Here is a 20,254-nt window from a genome sequence, read left to right on the forward strand (position 1 = left end):
ACAGATTTAATCGAAGGCATTTAATTCAAGTCTTGCACACACAATTCCACAGCTGCTTCGCACCTGTAGCACATAACTCCACACACTGTCCTTTGGGCAAAACAGCCTGAGTTACACTATTTTTGCATTACTATATATTGTCTAACACATCTAATCACTTTCTCGTGACATATAAGACATTTCGTTGGCATCAAATCGCGTTATTTACCGCGCGATTAGCAACTTGGACCATGGTCTTGCGGATTAACAAGATCTTGTAAACACGCCGCCATCTTTCCTTATCGGTGGCATTGACGTATTTACATGCTAAGTAACGTCACTAGAGATAGCCAATCAGAGTCGTAGAGGGGATGGCAAACAGACCGCTGTATATTTAATTGACATGTGGTTGCTATGACAGTTTCGTGTACCGTTTTACCGGTGTGGAAGAGGTGGTGTCAGTGCCATCATTGTTATTTATTGTAACGGTGCATATTGTGAACGGGAATTGTGGGAGTCATATTGTTTAGTGATGGTACTGTCTGAGGAGCCCCGCTGATCTAGCTTCTTGTTATTGTCGGTGTTTCGTTGCGGCGACAGTCTCCCTTTCCTTAAAAAGATTTTTTTTCATATCAAGAGAATATGGATGCAGGCAAGACACTTGAAGGCGTGGGAAAGGTTGGCTTCGTGGGAGCCGGGAATATGGCACAAGCTATCGGAGGAGCACTCCTGCGGACTGGTAATTTTATTCAGCAGTCACTTTTAAGCTATTGAATCAGTTAGCATAATATTCAGTTGGTTATGCTTTAGTCTACTGTTTAGAAAATTAAGCACCTTTATTGTGCCTGTCACAATATTTACACGACACCTTCCGCAATTTTGTGTCTACAATTTGAGGATAGCAAACAGATTGTGCTTACTGAGAACCAGGTAGAAAAATGTTATCGTATACATACATAAAGGATTTCTGTAAAACTGTCAGCTAGACCACGCTACAACAATAGAGGGACAACCTGTTACAAGCACGTTTTGTCGGTTCATCACATTGTCACACAAGGGAGATTTCTAGTAGTGCTTGTTCCCATATCCATGAATGATTCCTTTGGAAAACGAACCATAATGTGAAAACGACAAGATGGTTTTAGAGGCAGTTGAATGGGAAAATTAGTGGCCATTTCTACAAATCACAGACCATGAGGATAAAATCAGAGAGATTAGAGCCCACACAGAAGCATACCGACAATCCTTCTTTCCACGAACAATACGAGACTGGAATAGAAGGGAGAACCGATAGAGGTACTCAGGGTACCCTCCGCCACACACTGTCCGGTGGCTTGCAGAGTATAGATGTAGATGTAATCTGTTTGATATGTGAGTCTACTAATGAAATTGGTAAACACTGAGGCTCTGTACCTTAGGCATACAGTGACTACTGTTGTGCACCCTATATGCCATCTAACATTTTTGTTATTTAATCCTGTTTACAGATTCTCATGGAAAGAAATACAGTTATGCAGCATTTTGAAATATGTTTATCTCATATGCCCAAAAGTCCTGTTTGAGAATGACATGTTTCTGATGTGTCTGCCATTTTCTTCCACATAACATTACACACTTTATTTCAGAACATTTTCAGAAAAAACTGATTTAAAGTGTAGCCTGACGTCTAGGTTATGTTGGAAGATGATGATTTGGTAGAGAACTGGCGAAGCCTAGTATGTGAATCCCAGATAAAGGCTGTGATAAGTTTATTTTTGTGCTATATTTAAATGCACTTTTCTTCATAAAAACTAAAACTGCAGTGTAAATTCATATAACATGTCTTGGATAACAGACAACTTGATAAATTTTGGCTAACTGTTCTGTTCATATTACACGGATTTTTAATTTTTCCTTTTTATGGAAAGCTGATAGCATCTTCTGAAATAATTAATAATACATAAATGTTTAGTATGAAGTAGTTGACAAGAGTAGAAGCTTAGAAATTTCAGAACTGGAGCACTGAGTTTTTAAAGTATGTTTTATTTTCATGCATGTATATGAAGCGGTCTAGAAGTAATGCCCATAGTTATGTGAGTAGATTAACAAACGTCAAAATATATTATTAGTATATTTTACAGAAATTGATGTGTTCCCCAATGTTTAACTTCACATAGTTTACATCCCTGAAGGCTCTCTCATTGTGAGCGATTGAAACCAAAATGCAGCACACCGCTATAAAGAAGAAAGCTCTGAGAATCAGCCAAGTTTTTGTGATTCACAGATAAAGGGTTTGGCAACAAATGAGCACTAAACTTGTAATAGGCTAAGCTATTTTGTTTTAATCACAGTCATATGTAAACAACTCAGAGAATCTGCTGGAAATTTTTTGACAGTTGAACCTTGTGAAATAATAGTATTCATAAACATTTTTGGCAATTTCCTGTGTACCAGTTCATTGCTAACTGCTCGTGGATGTCCACTTATGTCACCATCATAAGCATTTGTCCTTCCACTCCTGAACAAATGACACGATCGATGCACCGTTCCCTTGTGTGTTAGATTCAATGCCTGTGTGGCACAAATTCAAAAGGAATGTCAATAACTATGACTTTTTTGCAACTAAAAAGTATATTATATAAAGTATTCTGCATTTGACTGGTTACTAAGTTGTAATACTCAGTTTGAGTGGATTTCACAGTGCTGCATCTGTGCACGTACTGAGTCTCAGTAGTGGCTGTTTTCTTATCTTACTACTTCCAATGCTTCATGAAAACTAAGTTTACTTTGTGAAAAACCCTCTTATTATTTTATGGGAACAGTTATTGATGTGTAATTTTTTGGAAGTTAGTGGCATAAAATGACGTAGCAAACATACTGGAAGGAAAAAGGCTAGATTAAGGGAAGCAGATTTTCACTGGCTTTCTCCAATAACACAAAATACTCCACCCACATGGCTTGTGTAGCATAACTTTGATCAAAATAACGACAACTTGTGGAAAGGCATGTCAGTATGTAGCCACAGAGAAATGTACCTTGAAGGGAGTCATCATTCTGTGTCTACTACAATCCTGACATGCGGAGAGTACTGAAGAGTATACTGTACTTTTATTTCTTTTCTTTTTCTTTATTTATTTTTTATTTTTTCCCCTGTACAAATGTGACTTGACAATAGGAGATTTTTTGCTATCATACTATGCATGGTATTGGGTGTTTAAGCAAAGTAAGCTAACTGCAACTTAAACATTATACGTCAGTTACGAAATGAAGCTAGACTTGCTCCTTTTTTCCCCTCATGTACAAAAGAAGAAATTGTTGGCCCGAAAGTTGGTGGACATATGTATCAGTTGCACCGTACAGCTGTTGGACTTGAATTAATTTTCAGTTCCAGGTTATTCATAAAATTCATTCTTTTTTTTCATTGTGTGTACTGTGTTCTTAGTATCCTTTTTATTTTTATGTGATAAAATGTTATTAAAAATTTTTTTTTGCAGGTCTACTGAAAGCAAGCAACATCTATGTATCGTCCCCCTCAAATACAAACAAAGGACCTTGGATTCAATTTGGGACGCACACTACAACAGAAAATGGTACTAAACTATAGAAACTTTTTGTTATAAGTGTTAAAAGTATGAATGATCATTGTTTCAGTCATCAGTTCTGAGAGTGATTTCATTAAGTTCTCCATTCCTGTCATGTATCAGATATTGTTTACACATCAGTAGCTGGTGCATCACATATTATCTATCTCTCCTGTATCCTCAAATTCTTTCCTTCCACCATCCCCCTAACTACTGTTCTTTGCTAAACCTGATGATGTAATATGTGCCCTACCATTCTCTCTCTGTGATTAGTTATATTTGTGCGTTTTAAGTTTTTGTCATTGTTTCTTTGTAAAACAGCTTCATTCTGTCCTCGTTAAAACCCACTGATGTTTAGCAGTCTCCCGTAATACCACATTTCAAACAATTTGAATTTCTTTCTTTCTCATTGACTATGTTCCATAGAATTATTTGCTGAAGGAGATAATAAGAAAAAGTTCATTAGTGTAGCAATCAACTTCATTCAACCATTGAGTATGTGCAACAAATGCAGTATCATACATTTAGTACTGTTACCAGTTACAGAGAACAAATTTGTTTCATTTAAAATTTTTGTATAGGCAAACATCTACAATTAAAAGTTTGTTAAGTTACAAGCAAAATTTTAAACATTTAGAAACCTTCAAACAAATAGCACAGAAATATGCAAATTTTGTGTCTGAAAGTGTTAATATGATGATTATATTTGTTACTGCGTATTTAGAATTTGCGTGTAGTAATGAACTTTCCAAAGTTTCTCTGTTGACTTTGTGAGAAACTTAGATAAAAACTTTTATGTTTTTAGCAATGTATTTTATCTTTTGTCATTTTGGTTGCAAAAAGAAAAACCAGGGATGGAATAACAAAAGTGATACTAGAACCATAAGTCGCGAACAATGTGAATATAAGTAGGACTACATTTCAAACCATGTGTCATCAGATGGTAAAGAAATTATGCAGCCTGTAACAGTGTCAAACCACTTTCTAAGTTCAAATTTTTGTATGTGAATTATTGACAAAATAGGAAAGCACACAGTGGAACAGGTACAAAGTAGAAAAACAAATAAGAATTTGAGTGACAATGGAAATTGCATCATACCAAATGATTAACAAGTTCAGAATTCTGTAAAATGAAAATGAGATCAACAGAGACAAAAAGACAATTATTTGAGGAAATGCACTAAAAAGATGTTTTAGGTATGAAAAAACTAAAAGGAAAAGACAATCTCATTTGGAACAAGGCAACTCTTCAAAAGATGTTGAGAACTTACAGTGAACTGTAAATGGAGGATGAGAGACCATGAGAAGTGAAATAAAAATATTTAGACATGTCTCAGAGAGGCAATGACACTAGAGTGATAATTTTTAAGAGAAATAACTTAAGAATATGAAAAAACACACTGATGTTGTTTGGGTGCACACAGATTTCATCAGTTATTGTGGCAGACGCCACAGAAACTAACAATAGACAGGAAATCATACATGCTTTTTAGGATTTTACCAAGTGTACATGAAATACAATTTAACCACATGCATTTTGCTTGCAACGTCATACTGTTTGCCTTTACCAGAGATAAATTTCAAATACAAATTAACAGTGGCCATAGATCCTGCTGATGAACTCTTGTATGTATGATATGTGAAGACAATTGGATGGACAGGGAAAGAAATAAACAGAAGAGCACATGTGGCCTGGAGTGCTTTTAGTTGGCTGAAATGCTCTTATGGTGTCAGTGGCTCTTCCACATTGTGCTGATGTTGACACTTCATTTCCATTGGTCATAGCCAATTGGGTGATAGTATATGGTAGCTAGTGAGAATGGCTGAATTTAATGACTTGTTTTGGAGGAACGTATTAATTGATTTCCTATGTTTTCAACGTGGAGAGTGAGAGATTGACGATTATTGACGTGGCTATTATAGGTTGAGGTTGTTTACTGGTTTTGTATTTTTTTTGTTTGTAGTATTGTTTGTTTCTTGGGATATAGCACGATTTCTTGGTATACTGTTTCATATTACAATGTTCTAGTTTTGTTGTGAGTTGGCAAAGCCAACATATGTGACTGGAGGAAAATTGACTGTGGGGAGACAGTGATCTGTACCCTAGCCTGAGGTCTAGGTTGGGTTGAAATGTTAGTTTGGTTGCGAAGTGGCAAAGCCAGTGAATGTGAGCATATGAAAACTGGTTGTGGTGATGCAGTGATTTGCAGCGTAGCTTGATGAGTGAGTGTTTCTAAACCTTGTGGGGTACTCTCAGAAAGTCTTGATTTCCAAGGTGGTGGTTAGGCAAGCACCTAAGATTACAGTTTAATTGTGCAAAGTATTTGTTTATACAACAGCATTCTGCACAGCATATTGCATTATGCTGCCACAGAATTTCGTACACTCAACATGATGAAGACATTTATCAATGCTGTTTTGTCATTGGTTTTGCCATCTTGTCTGTTTACCCAACTTATGATTTATCGTGTCCACTTTCTATCCTTCAATGCACAAACAGTTACCAACTGCAGCTTGCACCAGAAAAGCCACTGAGATTGTAAGTGCAACTTTGCCCTTTAGGTAAACTAAACAGGGTTTTCAAAACTGTTTCAATGTATCTGAAAAGGGAATTTTTGCAGTTACTGTATATTGTCAATTTTAACTTATGGTACGGAAACATAAACTTTGAATGCGAAAACCGTTCAGAAACTGAGCGTTGCTCAGTGAGCCATGAAGAGATGAATATTGTGAGTTGCTGGGAAAGTCACAAAAAAGAAAAGAGAGAAAAATAAACCCACACAATTGGGTCTGGAAACATGCTGGAGTGGAAGATGTGATTATGAGTGAGTGCTGGTGGGTAGGACATGTAAGCAAGCTGTAGGATGATACAGAATCGGAGAGGAAAGGAGTATGTGGAAAACACTGATAAGGAGAAGGGACAGGATGGTAGGACATCTGCTAAGACATGAGGGAATGACTTCCATGGTACTAGAGGGAGCTGTAGAGGGCAAAAACTGCAGAGGAAGACAGAGATTGGAATACGTCAAGCAAATAATTGAGGACGTAGGTTGCAAGTGCTACTCTGAGATGAAGAGGTTAGCACAGGAAAGGAATTCGTGGCGGGCCGCATCAAACCAGTCAGTAGACTGATGACCAAAAAAAAGGGATGATATGAGGAACAAGGAAGTTCTTAACTGGATTCCAAGATGAAAGGAAAGATTGAAACAAGAATCTGATGGAATGTGAATAAATAACATTAGACTATGTGGAGGAGCAAAACTGATGTGTATAACTGAAGGCCATAATATTTGTATTATTATTATTATTATTATTTATTAACTTGCTTATTTTGAAACACTATTGACAATGTGATGATCATTCAAAAAGGATTATTAGTATGGTCTCAGAGAACTTCAACTATTCTACAGGTGTTGAGTAACAAGTTTTGTACAGTTGCTGACAAAGGAATGTATGCATTCTTGTGTTCTGTAAACTTTTTCACTGTTTGCTTTGGTTTAATGTGATGTTCAGTATTACCACAGGATCAATGTGATAAATTTATGTTTCCACTTTTCATTTGCTGGGTATTTGGCCATCTTATTGCAGGTGGTTTACACATTGTGTGTGCTGGGAACAGAAATGGCTAGGTGAAAGACAATTTCCTCAGCTTTGTTGTTCATCTGTATATTAGTTCAGTTGAAAATGGTTGTTTTATGAGTTATACAGCAGGAAATTATGAATCTTGTATTTCATAAAACTGTGAGAGGACCGTATGTATTGTTTTGAGGCTGGTGCCCCTATTTATGGTATATTATTTTGGCTACCTCGTGCATTTTCAAAATAGGAGTGCACCAGAGTTTTACATGTATATGTAATGTCATATGGTTTCGCTATACTTCCTACAGCTATCTCCTGTTCCTATCCCATTTAGGATACACATATGATGTAACTTAAGTCATTATTAGAAATCTTTTTCTTTCTGCATGCCTGAGATTGCATGTTTCCCACGCAGGTCTTTTCTAATCCATATTACCATCTTAGTGTAAAGTTTTTCATCTTTAGACCCTGCTACTGTTCCATATGTTTCTGGCAGATGGAGTAGTACGTAATGTATTCCTATTGATTCCTGGAATGAGAAAATCCTGCTCCAGTGCCAAATGTTGCTTCCCATGCAGCTGTTGGCTTCCTGGCCCCTTTCTCATCTGGGATGCTGTTGCTGGTTTAGCTTGATGGATGACCTTTGACAGAATTCCCTGTGTTTTCCTCTGGATTGCTTCCAGAGTTATCCAGTTACAGATGTGAGAAGTTTAGACTTCTAAAGTGAGCCAGTCAGGAAGATATATTTTGTGACAGGTTTCTGTGGTGTTATGCCGTAGTTGTCCTCTTTGGAGCATGCCTAAATACTTGAAGAGCAGATGTGGAAAAACATCTAAATGTCAAGAGAATAAAAAAATGTAAATCTTTTGTGTATAGTTTGGTTGTATCCAAAAAATTGAGATGAGGTTAAGACACACAGAATTTTGCTGCTGCCCATCTCATCACTGCAAAAAAATCAGACAAATTAGAAAATAAATAAATTACTGAGTAACGGGGAACTGGTTCTGAGTACCATTAATACAGAGGCACTAAATTTTATTTGTGGTAACACAAGGACAGTAATATGGCAGTGATTCTGCAACTGTTATAACTGTTGTAACAGCAACCATATCACGTTTATTTTACATTTTTTACAAAAGAATAACAAAATTAAATTCACGGGGCAAGAAAGGTCAGTCAGTATTGACTTACGTTTCGTACACCACTTCATTCTTGGGATCAGATGTTGTGAAGTTTACTGTAAAACTCCTTGTGTTGTTGAAAAAGAAATGGCAACATTGTCAACATGTTGTTGTTTTCTAATGAATAAACCTGGCTGGTCTCTCGGATAAAGTACAGCCTGGCATATGTCAGCCATAGTCTTTCCTCTTTTGAATGTGTTGATATTTTTTCATTCTTCTGTTTCAGGGAAGAATGTTTAGTAACTATTGGAACAATGGAAAGTCCAGGTAGGTCTGTTAATCGCCGTAAAGATGACATGTTGAGTTATGAGGAGGCACAACGAAGAGACAGTTACACATTAAGCCTGGCTGGAGATAAGCACTCGTGCATGTGTGAGACGTGTGCTTGCACGTGTGTGTGTGTGTGTGTGTGTGTGTGTGTGTGTGTGTGTTTGTTTGTTTTTCCTTTTCTGAAGAAGGCTCTGGCTGAGAGCTTAATGTGTAACAGTCTTTTTGTTGTGCCCATCTTCAACTCAGCATGTCATCTTTATGGTGAATAGCAATCTGTCTTCTGTTTAATAGGTATTTGAGATGGATGCAGCTGAGACACTTTGATCATACTGCATTTGGAGATCTTACACGCGTACATTGGCAACAATGTTTCAGCAGTATCTGTAACATCAGATAAGTCAGCTGTATGCTTTGGAATTACTTAGGATGGATTCATAGCTTTAGTTGACTTAACAGCCAATTGTAAATCTTGTGGAACAAAGACATTGATATGTGGTTCTTGCAAGTCCGAGCCAAATGGCGTGCTTGTGTTACAGAAAATATTTTTACTACTGTTGAGATATATGCTTTGTCATCCCTGATGAGCTTAAACTGTCCTCTTGAAATTTTTGCCTCTTAAGCCTAATTTCCTTCAGTATTGCAGTTTTGTTCCTGCCTTTTATACGTAGATGTGTCCTCCAACACTTCATTATGGATAAGAGTGTGATGATGGTTGAACAGTTCTTATTATAAATCCTTAGGACTGCTAAATCCATGTATATGCCATGGAAACTAAAGCTTTTTCGTAATCTAGGTAGGCCATTAAAATTAATTTTTTATCTGCTGCTGGCTCTATTATGACAATCTTTGATGACTTGCTCTTTGCAACCATAAGATTACTGTGTACAGCCCCTCTTCTGCCAGTGCTTTGATTTGCTTCAGGTATCTATACATCATCTTGCTTGTACTTGATGCATTGCATATGATAAGGTTGTTGATGCCATTGTCAAAGTCACCTCTTACGTACTGGTGTGATTTCCTCTTTCTCGCATGTGTTTTGTTCTTGCCTCCTCATTTTTACTCCAGGCATAGTTTACATCATGTCCACATGGAACAGCAAAAGCAGCATTATTACTGTCATCACCATTATCGTTTATTTTGTTAGCTGACCATCTGAGAGCCACAGTAAGCTTAAAATCCTCATGACAAATGTTCTCATTTATTGTTTATTTGTTGAAGCCAGATGTTTTGCATCAACACATTGTAGCACAGCACTTACCTAACAATTTTGCACTGATTGCAGTTCCTCATATCAGAAGTCCCAAATGTCACTATAGCTTTCTGAGGATGTTTCTATCTTGTATGCCTTCTGGTTGTATGCCCATTTCCTCTAGATCATTTTTAATGTTAATGTACTAAAATATTCTTATGTTTGGGCTAAAATCAAAGATATTGAAGGTGCATTTAATTCCTTTGGGTGGTCATGACAATGATCCCGTGTTTTAGGGTGCTAACCGGCAAGGACATCTTTGCCTTATCCATTTGGAGTCACTTATTCTTCATATAAGGCTGTAAAACCAAATCCATATTTTGTTCAGATTTATTACGTAGATCCCATTTTTATAATTTGGACACAGTATATTATGTTAAGATATTTCTCTACAATTGGTGAGGTAAACCAGTGTGGCTTACTTGAGAGCACCTTGTAGCTGTCAAATTTTTTATACCTTACCACTGTCCTCACGACATCTGTAAACCTATTTTGATCTTTCTGCCATTAGAATGTAGAGTGCTACATAGCTGATCAATTTGTTTCGTTTGGTATCCTGCCAGAATGAATGAGGAAGCAACTATTTACAAAGATCACATACATTTTCTTTCCAGAAGTTTCTGAATTCAGAATACAGCTTAAACAACAGATTATGTGTATTGTTGCTACAGCCCCCCTTAACCCAAACTGTGTGGAATATTCATCTGATGTTGTATATTAATGACTTTTATAGTAAGTAATTAGAAGAAAAGAAGAAAACAAAAACCTGAAATGAAGGAGCAAAGCTGTAGGATAAAACACCGAGAAGAACTGTGTGTGTGTGTGTGTGTGTGTGTGTGTGTGTGTGTGTGTGTAGGGGTCTTAGATAGTGATTGATATTTATTCCCAGCTTCTTTAAAGAATTCACTAGAACAGATTTTAATTCAACTTCTAAAGCACAAAAATTGAAATTCACCCACACTTGTAGGTGTCTGTAGCCAGGATATTATGTATGGGCACAGTAAATAGATATTATTACCTCTGGAGTTGTAAATGATCAGTGTAAGACTGAGAGTTAGATTTAGATTGTATGAAAACTTTGAAAGTTGTAAATGTTCACAAACTAACCCGACATTTGACTTGAAAGTTTGTTTATTTTTAGGGGAACCCCTTAGAAATTCAGTTTTGACTGTTTCTTTTTGATATCAGTACAGTATAAAAGTGATGAAGTTTTGGTATTGTTTCCTAGGTGTGTTGCTTCTGTATTTTGTTAAGCTGACACATTTTATATTTTGTAACAAAGATTTATATTAGCTTCAGAGTCTTTCACAAAATGTGCAGAACAGTTTGAAGCAACTGTATAATGATCATTGTGCTTCAGTGAAACGACGCAGATTTCTTCATTGCTTGTGTTCAAATGGGGTTTCTGCTGCACACCAAGACACAGATGAAGATCTGGAAGAGGGATATGAAGAGGATTCACCAGTATCACATTTCAGTCATGGTTAGAATGTGATTTTTGCTTTGTCATGTTCTGAACTGTCCTGAAGGGAAAATTTATGAGTGTCAGTTTTTCATTTTTCATCATTATTTAAGTAATTGTACTTTTCACAGTAACTACAGTTTTATGAGTTGGGATTCCTCCAGAGAAAGTGGCTGCATAGCTTAAAAAGTGTGTGTGTGTGTGTGTGTGTGTGTGTGTGTGTGAGAGAGAGAGAGAGAGAGAGAGAGAGAGAGAGAGAGAGAGAGAGAGAGAGCACAGATTTCTTCATTGCTTGTCTTCAAGTGGGATTTCTGCTGCACACAAAACACGTTTTTGTGTGAATTAAGCTTAAAATTTGGTGGCTAGTCAAATCTGGTGAGCGAGGATTTTTCAGTAACAGAGGTGCCATCTGTGAAAATGGGTAGTTTTTGCATCTGGTATCAGCTAATACCCTACTAACTCAAGTTGTTATGAAGTTATTTACGGATGGAATATTTTTTTCAGGATGAAAAGAAGTCTACCATAGATAAACAATATGTATTTTAATTTTAAAAACTGTGTTAAGAGAACTTTCATTAACAGCCAGAGAAGACATTTTTGTTACTTTTTGGTTATGTTACTTAGAAAAAAGATAAACCCTAAAATTGATACCTGTGAGATAAAATTTCTTCTAAGCCCGTATGGAATGTGTTGATAAAGAAGATTAACATTTCCTTGTACAGACAGATAAGTAACTAGGATCAACTCTCAGTGCTGAATTATCTGAAAGCCTAATCTGTAAGGGAATTTCAATAGAACAGTAAATTTTGCAGTCATGACGTGTTAAGATATCTAAGGAATGTTAGGCCACATGATCTTTAGGCAACTAATATTTAAGCTCAGAAGTAGATGAAGTTTTGGAATCAAGTTAAATTTTAGTGCCCTTGGTTGGGAGCTTAAAGTTGTCTGTGGTGTGTGATAAAATAGATCAATGCTCAGCTGTAGGAGCTAATTCCAGGTATGACTGTATAGCCGTGAGTGAAAGACAAATTCTGAAGCTGTAACAGTTTTAAGAAAGACTGATTATCCTCCTTTAGCAGTGACAGTTCTTTATCACTGCATTTACATTGTATTCCTCTGTTTTCCCTTTATTTCTTGATCATATTGCCTTACGTACTCAGTTGGTAATTCTTGGCCTGTATCTGATGCAAAAGCTGTAATATTAAAGTCAGGGCAACCTCATTTTCAATTTTTGGTACCGTGTAGATCTGGCAGATGAGGGGAAAGACAAGTGCTCAGTATGTTGCTCTCATGTAAATTGTTTTATTTTTTTGAAGTAGTCTAGTCACTCCTATGTATGAGATTACATTTTGCTTTACTCTGTGGGCATGATGGAGTGCTAGGCCCCGATGTGTGGTGAATGGCCCCACTGGGATGGTTCCAGTTAGACACCTGAGGGCATGTGGCTAGTGGGTGCTAACAGTCCTATGACTGGATCCAGTAGTAGGTGCAGCTTGCAGAGGCTGCCAGCTGGTGTGGAGAGTGCATCAGAGCTGAGGCTAGAGTAAGTCAGGATCATAGTTGAAGTGTAGCACGATGCCAGAGGTAGACGTGTTGGAGGCCCAGTATGATGTAACAGGTCTAACTTCAAGTAATGAGAGAAGTCTCCAGTGCAGTGACCTTTGGCTTGGCTGGACAACCAGATATATTTGTCCACTTGGTGGTGTTGGACTGGAAAGCCCCACTCTTTGCCATATACTCCTGACAAGTGCTGTCCCAGGTGTTGGAGTGGAGCAACCTGGCCCATTATAAGGCAGCCTGCAAGTGCAGTACGCTGATGTAGTAGAATTACATTACCTGCCACAGGAATTACGTAGCTGGCAGCTCTCTTGTCCAGCTGCCATGGTCCGCTTGAGCCAGTGCCATAATTCCCCCCCCCCCCCCCCCCCCCCCCCCTTGGGAAGAATTCGTTCCTCCAAATTCTGGACTGCTACTGAACTGGTGAATGTACTAAAATTAAATGATTCTATTGTATTTACAGCTCTACTCGCCCACGCTTAATGGGTACAGGTTGTTCTCTATTCCTCTTATTCAGTCGGAACTCACAGCATAGTCTCTTTTGGTGCAAATCACTCGGATGACACCTGGTGGTCGAGCCATTGGGTTGACAGCTAATGGATTGGGAGATCAGTAGGGCAGTTAGTTCTCCAGTGAACTGGAGATAGGCAGTGCAAATGACAACCTAGGTTAAGAATATTCCAGAGGACGAGGTTCCCATTACTGTGGCCTTGTACTGGTACCCACTGCAATACTGTTGAATATTGTGTAATGACTGTTCTGGGCTAATGTGTGCATTGTGTGCTGCTGTTAGCTTTTTTGAAGGAATTTATTATGATAGTGTTAAGGCTATCATTCAGGTAGGTTAGGTTTTTTGCTGGTAAGATTTAAAAAGGATCGTGGACTGTTATGGCAGAGAATATGTAAATTCAAAAAGTATAGTCCTTCGTATTGCCATGGGAAGCTGTATAAAGTTGGTCCCCGGGTGTCTCATTGGATTTTGTTCAGCAGTAACCAGTGTCCTGTGGTTGTAACTGTTCTGCCCCCTTTGTGCACCCTTGCTTGTAGCTAGTAGTGATAAACAGGGTATACCCAATGTGCTCCTACTTTTTAAAAGTATGCTTTGGTTACAAGGATGCCTCACGGCATGCCTTGGCATCAGCACCCCCCCCCCCCCCCCCTTCCCCAAACCCCCCAAAGTTTCATTGCATGTGTGCCCCTGTCAGTTTGGACTACCATGGAGGGACACACCACGTTGAACTCTCACATTTCTTACCGGTCTGCTTTGACCTTCCACCAAGGCTGGCATTCCATCTTGTGGGGCAGTCATGCTGCTCATCCAGGATGACATTCCTAGTCAACCCATATCCCTCACTGCAAGCTTCAAGCTGTTGCAGCACGCATTTTCCTTCTCATTTGACCTTTTCCATTTGTACCGTTTACATCCCACTGTCATTCGGTGTCACCAGGGCAGACTTCCTCCAGCTTACTGGGCAACTCCCTCATCTTTTTCTGCTGCTCGATGACTTTCTTACACATCGTCCCCTTTTGGGTTCTCTCAGAACCTGTCCAAGAGGTGCCCTCTTGGCTGACCTTCTCAATCAACTTAATCTCATCTGCCTTAACATGGGAGCACCCACGTTCTTTTCAGGCTCCACGCACACTTATTGCCATTTGGACCTCTCCTGCACTGCCTAGCTTGCCCATCATCTCGAGTGGTCCGTTCTCTCCAACATGTACTTGAGTGGCCATTTCTTGAGTGCTATCCGTTTGCTGACCCCTACTCCACCTACATGCACACCCAAATGGCAGCTTTGTAAGGCTGACTAGAGCAGCTTTCTAAGGCCGACTGGAGGCTTTACTCCTCCCTGGCGACCTTCGATGAACAACATTTCCCCAGTTGTGATGACCAGGTAGAATATCTTACACACATTACCTATAGCACTGCAGAAAATTCCAATCCTTGCACTTCCTCTTTGCTGTGCCATGTCCTGGTCCATTGGTGGACAGAGGTATGCTGCAACACAATTCTCGCATGGAGATCTGCTCATCCTATGATGGCAAACTACTTTTGTTATAAACAGGTGCGTGCACAGTGTCGTCACATTCTTTGGGATAGCAAAAAAAGCTAGCTGGATTTATTTTACTAGTTATTTTAACAGTTCCACTCCCTCTTTCGTTGTGTGGGTCTACCTCTGACAGATCTTTGGGACCAAGGTCCATTTTCCTGTATCGGGTCTGACCATAGCAGATGCTGTTATAGTGGGCTCTTATACCATCTCCAACACCTTGGGCTGCTATTTTGTGGAGATTTTGAGCTCCACCCACTATCATTCTGCCTTGCTCCATCAGAAATGAGTAGAGGCAGCTCAGGTGATAACCTTATCTTCTTAGAATCGTGAGTGCTACACTGCTGCCTTTACTATGAGGGAGGTAGATCATGCTCTCACATCATCCTGATCCTCAGCCCCATGGCATTCAGATGTTGTGGAACCTTTCTCTTTCAGGCAAGCACGTTCTCCTTCATATGTACAATCGCATCTGGGCAGAGGGCACATTTCCCATACACTGGGGTGAAGCCACTGTCATACCCATACCTAAGCTCAGTAATGCAAAGTGACGGTATAGTGGCCAGCTGGTGTAGTGGCTCAAGTTTTGCAATTTACTGACCACTGCACTATGTGGATTTCGAGCGATCTGTTCTACTGTTGACCATCTCGTCACTTTGTCAACTCATCTCATGAATGGTTTTCTGTTCAAATACCATACTGGGTCCATGTTTTTCGATTGAAAAAAACCTTTGACACCTGCTGGAGGATTGGTATCCTCCGTACTTTCTACACATGAGGCTTACTTGGCCACATGCCCCATTTCCTTCAGGAATTTTTAAAAGACTGACCTTGCAAGTTATGTGTGGATTCTACCTTGTTGGACACCTTTATCCTGGAAAACAATGTGCTTCAGTGTTCCATCCTGAGCATCATCCTCTTTGCTATTGCCGTAAATCCTATTATGGCCTGTCTCCCGCTGGGCATCCCTGGCTCCTTTTTCGTTGATGATTTTGTGATCTATTGCAGTTCTCCATGGACTTGTCTTCAAGAGCGATGTCTTCAGTGGGGTCTCGATCGTCTTTACTCAAGGAACAAAGAAAATTACTTTTCAGAATGAGATTTTCACTCTGCAGCGGAGTGTGCGCTGATATGAAACTTCCTGGCAGATTAAAACTGTGTGCCCGACTGAGACTCGAACTCGGGACCTTTGCCTTTCGCGGGCAAGTGCTCTACCATCTGAGCTACCGAAGCACGACTCACACCCGGTACTCACAGCTTTACTGATACTGGCAGAAGTAAAGCTGTGAGTACCGGGCGTGAGTCGTGCTTCGGTAGCTCAGATGGTAGAGCACTTGCCCGCGAAAGGCAAAGGTCCCGAGTTCGAGTCTCGGTCGGGCACACAGTTTTAATCTGCCAGGAAGTTTCAAAATTGCTTTTGTTTTTCCACTGACAAAACCTTTTGTATGACTTTCTGGTGGTGCAATTGGTTTCTTCCACCATCTTTACATATTGCGCCTGTTGCTCTTTTGTTTGTTGAAACTATGAAATTCCTGGGGCTCATGCTCGATAGGAAACTTTCTTGGTCCTCCTCTGTGTCTTACCTGGCTGCCCACAATACACAATCCCTCAGCGTCCTACATGTCCTCAGTGTTACTTTCTGGGGAGCGGATTGGACCACCCTCCTACTCTTGCACTGGTCCCTTGTCCGTTCAAAATTAGACTATGGGTGTTTCGTTTATGCATCTATGCCTCCTTTTTCGATGAATTCTTTGACCACTGGTATTGGGCACATCCCTCTTCTCTGTTACTTCCTGGAGTTCGCTTTTGGCTCTTGCTCCGGCAGCTTAACTTTACTCTACCTGCCCCTTTCCCAGTACTATGTGAACCCTTCACCACCTTGGCTTTGTGTGGTGGTCCATTTTCACTTTGGCCTGCATTCTCTTCCTAAGGACACTACTCCAGCCTTGCTCTAAGCACCATAAGTTTACCGACCATCGCACGAAACTTGGTGATAGTACATTCATGTACACTGATGGCTCTCGGACTGACAGTGAACATATTGTTGGGTGTGCCTTTGTCATTAGCACTGACAACTTTTGGTATCGGCTTCCAGAACACTACTCAGTATTTACTGCAGAGCTCTTCACCCTGTATAAGGCCATGCAGTACATCCAGAGATACAGGCTTTTCAGTTATGTCATCTTCTCCAACGCTCTCAGACCCTCCGTGTGCCATGCACTGTCCATCCCTTAGTGCAACAGACCCAGGAAAGCTGTCACTTGCTCTTGCTTGATTGAGCCCCTGTGATGTTTATGTGGCTTCCTGGTCACATAGGTCTGACAGGAAATGAGGCCGCTGACGCTGCTGCCAAGGATGCAGTTCTCGTACCTCGGCCTGCTAGTTCTTCCATTCCCTCTGATAATCTCTTTGTTGCCGGCTGTCAGCAGGTGGTGTCACTTTGGCATCACCATTTGTCTTCCATTCATGGGAACAAGCTCCGGGGGAATGGAGCCTCTCCCAGTGGCTTGGACAACCTCCACTCGGGCCTCTTGCCATTAGTAGATCATTTTAGCTAGGATGCGTATTGGGCACTATCTCTTTAGCTATCACCATTTGTTAAGTGGTGCTCCCCCACCACTTTGTGCTCATTGCCCTCAACCTTCGATGGTTTGTCATTTCCTGATGGAATGCCCACTTTTTAACCACTTATGTTCTCATTTATTTGCCGTTGGAGTTATCGGCTATTTTAGTGAATGACATGTGAGCTGTCAACCCTGTTTCAAGTCCCTGCTTTTAGCTGTCTTTCCTTCTGTTGATTGGGCTTAACGTGTAGTCACTTTTAACTAATTTTTATTTTTTATTTATTTATTTATTTTTTTCGTGTTCTACAGTTCTGACTTGGGCACATTTGACCTCATTTGTTTTTGCGCCCTAAAACAAAACTAGCTAGCTAACTGGTGTAAAAGACTCTACATCTTGCAGTGTTCTGCTGCTTATTTGTGATATTGTCTGACGGGGTAAAGTCTGCTCGGAAACTATAATTTTCTATTATCCAGTTTTGTTCATCTTGTTACACTAAACTCTCACTGATCCAACACTCAGTAGACTGTCCTCTCAGTAATCTGGCCCACACATGGCCTCTAGTCACTCTAGCTTAAATGACATGCACAACCACGAATGATGGCATGCAACAGTGTGACTAGTCAATTACAATGTTAAACAGTGCTATATGTATTTGAAATTGTTCCTTTCTTTGCATTTCAGTTGCATGGCTTCTTAAAGGAAACACATTTTGCTAGATCTCAAGCAGAAACTTTCAATTTTAGATAAGTTGAACCAAGGTTTGTAGCACAAAGCCACTGCTGCTCAGTACATTGCTGGACAAGCAACTGTATATGACATCAAAAAGAAGAATGATGATATGTGATAGAACGCAACCCAGATGGAGAGTGAGTTAGCATAATGGAAGGCTATGCATTAGAGTGAGAATGAAGGACTGGATGTTCCTCTTTACAGATGGTTCATAAAACAACACAGCAAAGGAATTCCAGTGACCTGATAGTAAAGGAAAAAGCAGCTGCATTTAACAAAGAAGTTGGTGCCAGTAACTTGTATGCAGCAAGTGAAGGTTGGCTGTCAAACTGGAAAAAATGGCATGGCAAGCGGCAGCTGACTGTCACTGGGGAAAGATGATAATGGAGGAAGAAGATCTAACTGCAATGCCTTATGCAGTGCTGCTGAAACTGACCTTTTTTACATGATGTTTCTTTCAAAAACATTAGTTGCGAAAAACAAGAAGGAATCTCATGGGCACAAACATCAGAAACAGTGCATAACAGTAATGGCATGTTACAATAGAAATGGGAGTTGTAAACTGCAGTTCATAGTGAGTGGGAAATCATTACAGTTGCAATTCTGAGAGACAGGTAGATTGGCCACCAGAGTGCATTAGTGTTGTACACTTTTAGTATTATTAGTAGGCCTGGGAGGGTATATAAGGGACTGTTGTGATGGAGACAGAGATTCAACTTATTTGTGTGAGATATTGTTAACATACCCGATAGAGACTGAAAGGAGCTTCATTGTAAGTATCTGCTAGCTGGCCAGTCAAATTGTGCAGTGTTTAGACTTACTAACAGTGGCCCGATGGTGGACTGCATGAGGATGTGACAGCAGGCATATCCTTAGTCAAAGTTCTCGTCTATCAAGTCATACTACCACAAGTGAGGATCGCTGTAATATGCACCGAGATCACTGTAAAACCTTCAAGTCTATGCTCCCCACCTGAGAACAAGTAATAGACTCCTTGCAAAATTCTGTGTCATCCTGCATCATTGGTTGGAGATTAGCAGCAGCCTGACTAGAAAATTACCACCCTATGTCTAGGCTACCATTAACGTGAGGCATAAAAGTCTGTATTTGGAGTGGTGCCGTGACTGGGAAGAGTGGACTGCTTATGAATGGCATTGCATTGTGCTTAAAAGTAAATGCAGTTCTGCACTACACTGGATGACCATTCTCGGTGAGTGACCTGGGGAGAGATCCTAGTCTTCCAATGTTATGGAGAAGCACAGCAGTGTGTTACTCCTGGTTTCATCGGATGTGACTCTGCGTCAGAGATGTTAATAATTGAGGGAACTCTGATAGTGTAACGGCATGTCTCGGACATCCTTCATCCTCGAGTGTTATCTCTCATATGACTTTATCACGGGGCTCGTTTTTCAACGGGACAATGCTTGTCCCCATGGAGCGTCTCTCTATGAACTGTCTGCTCAAAGTTGAGGTACTCCCATGGCCAGCAAGGTACCCAGATCTGTCCCTAGTAGAACACGAGAGACCAGCTCAGACATCAGTTCTGTTCTGTTGCCATTATCCAGTATATTAAGGACCTATTAAAACAGTTGTTTGCCAGTTTGCCTCGAGAGGATGAAACAAACTTAAGACATTCTTCCCAACTGAATTAGTATATGCATTCAAGTCAAAGGGGGTGCAATGTCATACTGTATGCAGGCTGATACTGTCAAGTTTTTTGTAAATTTGACTCAATTTTGTATTCGTTGAAGTAGCATCACCTGCCATCTCAACCCGTGAAGTTTCATTTAGTTTCCTCCTCCTCCTCCTCCTCCTCCTCTCCTGGATTCTTCACCTTTTTGTCAGGCAATATGATAAAAGGACATTATCTTATTTACTTGTATTATTTTTGATCAGTTTTATATAAATGACTGGGGCTGCCAGTCGGATGCGCAAGTGTGGCTCTCTCCTCATGACACGTCCTGGGAAGCTTTCGGCTGTTTTTGGTCAGCATAATATCCACACATTACGGGATTTACCTGTCCTTTATAGCTGTTTTTATTATTCCCTTCTACATTTTCTATCCTCAATGAACG

General features: G+C 39.9%; 1 protein-coding gene across 2 annotated transcripts in view; it reads left to right on the forward strand.

Annotated features, from left to right (window-relative positions):
• The first annotated feature begins 297 nt into the window (after positions 1-297).
• Positions 298-20,254, forward strand: part of LOC124788097 (pyrroline-5-carboxylate reductase-like) — a 78,334-nt gene continuing 58,377 nt past the window's right edge. Inside the window, exons 1-3 of one of the 2 annotated variants that reach the window (XM_047255213.1) lie at positions 298-718; positions 3,453-3,548; positions 11,179-11,301. In XM_047255213.1, coding sequence (XP_047111169.1) covers positions 622-718; positions 3,453-3,548; positions 11,179-11,301 — 316 coding nt within the window. In that variant the 5' untranslated portion in view covers positions 298-621. The remainder of the gene's footprint in view (positions 719-3,452; positions 3,549-11,178; positions 11,302-20,254) is intronic. The other variant, XM_047255221.1, reaches the window with a different exon arrangement.

The sequence above is a fragment of the Schistocerca piceifrons genome, chromosome 1 (assembly GCF_021461385.2).
Source record: "Schistocerca piceifrons isolate TAMUIC-IGC-003096 chromosome 1, iqSchPice1.1, whole genome shotgun sequence".
NCBI lineage: Eukaryota > Metazoa > Arthropoda > Insecta > Orthoptera > Acrididae > Schistocerca > Schistocerca piceifrons.